We start from the raw sequence: 5,000 nt of genomic DNA, 5'->3' as shown, positions 1-5,000 counted from the left end.
TGTGTGTGTGTGTGTGTGTGTGTGTGTGTGTGTGTGTGTGTGTGTGTGTGTGTGTGTGTGTGTGTGTGGGTGAAGCTTTAGGTCTGGGTTTTGAGGTGCTCTGATGACCTAGGTTCAATACTGGTGCCCTGAACAGTATCACAATCACACTACATCCTTATAGTTTTCTGAAGCAACCTTGTGTCCTTCTTTCTCTGTCTCTTTCTCTCTCTCTCTCTCTCTCTCTCTCTCTCTCTCTTTCTCTCTCTCTCTCTCTCTCTCTCTCTCCCTCCCTCCAGCTCTGTGCGTGGTCGACAGAGGGACAGACGTCTATCCGTGGAGGTGTGGGATTGGGACCGTACATCTCGGAATGACTTCATGGGAGCGCTGTCCTTCGGAGTGAGCGAGATATTCCGACTCTCCGTCAGTGGCTGGTATAAACTGCTGGCTCAGGATGAGGGAGAGTACTACAACTTCCCTGTCCCCGACGCAGATGTAAGAAATGCACTGAAATGGAGAATAATAGTGTGGAATTATGGGGGATGTAGTTAAAGATGATTCCTCATTAGATTCTTTAATTTTCATAATGTCAGTTATACTGTTCTACCACCAGGGCGCAGGAGTGCTCTGCTGAAGTAGTGAACTGTGTGTGTGTGTGTGTGTGTGTGTGTGTGTGTGTGAGAGTGTGTCTTGTGTGCTCTAGTTCTAACTCCCCTCCTTCTCCCTCCCCCGCACTCTGCTGCTAGGAACCTGGCCCTGATGGGTTGACCCCCTCTTTCCCCCCTACCCCTACCCCGGCACTTGCCCCCCTCCCTGTGTCCATTTCTACCTCCGTGCTCCCCTGCCCGGCTGCACTCCCCCCAGGCCCAGGCAAGGTAGCTACCGTGGGGCTCCAGGACTTCAACTTCCTCATGGTGCTGGGCAAAGGCAGCTTCGGAAAGGTAACACCTTTACTCATAGAAATTATTACACAACATCATATCGAAGCCATTTGCCATTTACAGTATAAACTATTTGAATATCTATTGTTAATACCATCACTTTCCCAACACTTCCTGTGAAAACCATCCTCAGAATCCAGGACTGGTTGGTAGCGTACCCTACATGCCACACAGACAAACTCTGTGCCGTTTCAAGGGACATTTTGATCTCAATATTTAATTCCCCTCAAGAATAGCTAATGAGTGAAATGGAATTTCATTCGGTTTCATCTGAATTCCCTTTGTGCTGTTTCATAACCGTCAGAGCGGGGTCTGCAGAGGACGGGTGGGGGATGGGGAGGGGAGGAACTGAATCTGCTTACGTAAGAGAGAGCGATAGGACCCAAAAAAGGAGCGAGAGACCCCAGGGTTGCAGGCGGAGAAAGAGAGAGAGGGGGATGAGGGAGAGGAGAGGGATTACTGTACTGCAGCTAGAGGCAAGTGACTAAGGGAAACAGAGGAAGATACAGTAGAGAACGAGGGAGGATGAGGGAGATGGGGAGAGAGAGAGAGAGAGAGAGAGAGAGAGAGAGAGAGAGAGAGAGAGAGAGAGAGAGAGAGAGAGAGAGAGAGAGAGAGAGAGAGAGAGAGAAGGACTTCTTTTGTAGCTTTGTAATACCTTGAACAATCACAAATCCCATTTGAATATGCGTTTTAGAGAGCCGGCGCAGAGATAGGGAGATTGACAGGAAGGGAAGGAGGGAGAGAGACACACACACAAAATAAAGAGTTTGTTGGAATGTGACAGATATTGTGGATGTCACAGTCGAAAACACACAACACACTTTGTCAAGAAGTACACTGTACAGTAGGCTATGTTGCCCAATATATTCACTGATAAACAAACACATAATAGTTTGTTAGATTTTCTTGGCCTTGGGTTCTTTGTTCACACTAGTGGACTGAACTAACTTCGAAGCCCACTGCAGGTTTTGATACAATGCTCACAGCAGCAGTTTCTCTGAAGCACAAAAGCCAGACAGACTCTGGTCCCGTGGGGACAGTTGACTTTAGAAGTGAAAGTGACGTCACCACCTGATGCTAGTTACAAAGCTACGACTAGCTGCCATCTGTTACATCAGAGGTGTGATATTACCATTGAACGTGCTTAGCAAAGCTAATGTGTTCATACAAAGCCGTCAATTAGGTTGTCTGTCTGTCAGTACAACACAATACCAACTGACTGATAGACAGACAGACTAACTGATAGGTAGGCAGGCAGGCAGCCTGACTGATAGACAGACGGACTATAGGCTATGCTCTGTCTCAACACATTTTCAACTGAATTCCCTCCCTTCCTTCTTTTAATAGTGTCTCTCTGTCCCCTGACCCCTCTCTCTCTCGCTCCTTCTCTCAGGTGTTGCTGGCGGAGGAGAGAGGGAGTGAGCGCTTATTTGCAGTGAAGGTGTTGAAGAAGGACGTGCTGTTTCAGGATGAGGACACGGAGAGCGCCATGGTGGAGAGGAGGGTTCTGGGTTTGACCAAACGGCCTCACTTCCTCACAGCGCTCTACAGCGCCTTTCAGACAGAGGTGTGTGTGTGTGTGTGTGTGTGTGTGTGTGTGTGTGTGTGTGTGTGTGTGTGTGTGTGTGTGTGTGTGTGTGTGTGTGTGTGTGTGTGTGTGAAGCTAATCCGAACTGCAAAACAGGCCTACATGTGTTAGTTACAGTACAACACATTCCTGTTTCACCACATGAGCACTACATGGCTGTAGTTATATTATTTGTACATGTAATTATGTGTGCTTGCAATGATTTGCAAAGAGGGTTATTTAATAGATGACAGAGAACTGACACCACTGAAATTCCTTTTTGAGGTCCTGATTCAACCATTCTTTCTTGGCCAAATGAACCATACATTTAAGGCATTTTAGATAATTCACGTCTTAATTATAATATTGGTCTATCTAAGTTGACCCAGATCTGTGCTTAAATAAATTAATGAATTAATTAGCTTGCTTCCCTTAACGAGGTCGTTAGTCCTGGAGAGGGGGTTATTTAACGAGAACAGATTGCTTTTTAATTTTTACTGGAGGGGGTTACGTAATGCATGTGTGTGTGTGTGTGTGTGTGTGTGTGTGTGTGTGTGTGTGTGTGTGTGTGTGAGTGTGTGTTTGTATGTGTGTGTGTGTGTGTGTGTGTGTGTGTGTGTGTGTGTGTGTGTGTGTGTGTGTGTGAATGCTTTGTCTAGTGTTGTCCATGTGATGCTAATTTTAGCATTTGTATGAGATATAAGTGCAAGAACTGTGTGCGCGTGCATGCGTGTGTGCATGCGTGTGTGTGTGTGTGTTATGTTGGAGAGATAGAGTCCATTCATTGGTGTTAGTGTTGTCTATGCTGTATCCCCCCCTGCAGGTTAAACAGTAATTAGCTGAAGTGTTGAATTAAAAGGTCAAATTGTACTTCTATTCCCAGGTTTGTCTTAAAATAACCTGCTGTGTGTGCATTGTGTTTGTGTATGTTTCAGTGTGTGTGTGTGTGTGTGTGTGTGTGTGTGTGTGTGTGTGTGTGTGTGTGTGTGTGTGTGTGTGTGTTCATAATGTGTTCATAAAAGTGTGTGTTATTTCTCCAGGACCGTCTGTACTATGTGATGGAGTATGTTAACGGGGGAGACCTGATGTTTCACATCCAGATCGTGGGCAAATTTAAAGAGCCTCATGCAGCGTACGTACAGGATACACCCCAATCAGTACCTCTTGTACTGATCTCCATTTCCTCCTCTCTTCCTCTTTCTCTCTTTCATTCCATCACTGACACTTCTATCTCTTCCCCCTCTCTTCCTCTCTCTCTCTCCATCCCTCCCTTCCTCCCACCCCTGGCCATTGGCTAACCCCTGATCGATAATCTTTGATCAGTTATCAATAGCTAACTCTCTCTCTTATTCTCTCTGTGTGCCTTTCATCTAATCTGTTTCCCTCCCTTTCACTGTCCTCTTTGACTTCATTCTGTCTCTCTCTCTCTCTCTCCCTTGTCATCTTCCCCCTCTCTCTATCATTCTCTTTCTCTCTGTATTTCAGTTTGTTTAACCCTAACCTTGTAATGTAGTGATGTGCAATCTCTGGCAACAAACAGTGACTCCTCTCCTCTCCCTCTCCCTCTACCTCTCTCCCTCTCCCTCCCTGTTTCCCTTTCTCTCTCTTCCCTGCCTCTCCCTCTCTCTCAGGTTCTATGCAGGAGAGATAGCCATTGGTCTCTTCTTCCTCCATACTAAAGGCATTATCTACAGGTAGAGACACACACTGCCCTGACACATCACAACAGTTCCATTACAGTCAATTCAGGGGATTCAATTGAGAAAGTTCCATTATTCTCTATGGTGCTTTTTTCAACTCATGATTTGAATCAACCCCACATGGACTTGACCCCGACCTTGATGTTCAGCATCTATACAGAGCAATGGTGATTAGATTAATGACAATGGTTTATGAAAAGGATGACATCTCAGCTCCTACTCCCCCCCACCCCCTCCGTCTTTCTCTACCTCTCTCAATCTCTCTCAATCTCTCTTCCTCTCTCCTTCTCTCCTCCCCTCTCTCTCTCACCTTATCCCCCTCCTCTCTTTTTCTATCTATCTCTCTCTCTCTCTCTCTCTCTCTCTCTCTCTCTCTCTCTCTCTCTCTCTCTCTCTCTCTCTCTCTCTCTCTCTGTCCCTCTCTCTATCTCTCTCCCCCACCCCCTCTTCCCCAGGGATCTGAAGCTAGATAATGTGCTGTTGGACAGTGAAGGCCATATCAAGATAGCAGACTTTGGGATGTGCAGGGAGGGCATGTTGGAGGGGGACACCACCCGCACCTTCTGTGGGACCCCAGACTACATAGCCCCTGAGGTACTGTCCACTCCCCCCTATCACCCCCCTCTACCCCCCCCCCCCCCCGCCCTCTCTCACACAGTCATCCCTCCTTATTCTCCTCTATTCCTTCTGTTAATGTTGTCCTCAGTTCGCCCCTCCTGCTGCTCTTTTCATATAATCTCTCCTTTGTGACCTTGTCAGCATTTTTGAATAATTAACTCATAATTCAATTAGTGTGCGTGGGTGTGTGTG

General features: G+C 46.7%; 1 protein-coding gene across 1 annotated transcript in view; it reads left to right on the top strand.

Moving 5' to 3' along the window:
* prkcg (protein kinase C, gamma) overlaps positions 1-5,000 on the top strand; it is a gene marked incomplete at its 5' end in the record, with an annotated part of 13,193 nt that overhangs the window by 4,654 nt on the left and 3,539 nt on the right. Inside the window, 6 exons of the mRNA XM_083679288.1 lie at positions 279-474; positions 726-920; positions 2,317-2,490; positions 3,531-3,622; positions 4,122-4,184; positions 4,646-4,784. Of these exons, the coding sequence (XP_083535414.1) occupies positions 279-474; positions 726-920; positions 2,317-2,490; positions 3,531-3,622; positions 4,122-4,184; positions 4,646-4,784 (859 nt within the window). The remainder of the gene's footprint in view (positions 1-278; positions 475-725; positions 921-2,316; positions 2,491-3,530; positions 3,623-4,121; positions 4,185-4,645; positions 4,785-5,000) is intronic.

This window comes from Argentina silus (assembly GCF_951799395.1).
Source record: "Argentina silus genome assembly, chromosome: 10".
Classification (NCBI taxonomy): Eukaryota; Metazoa; Chordata; class Actinopteri; order Argentiniformes; family Argentinidae; genus Argentina; species Argentina silus.
This window is presented reverse-complemented; position numbering and strand designations above follow the sequence as displayed.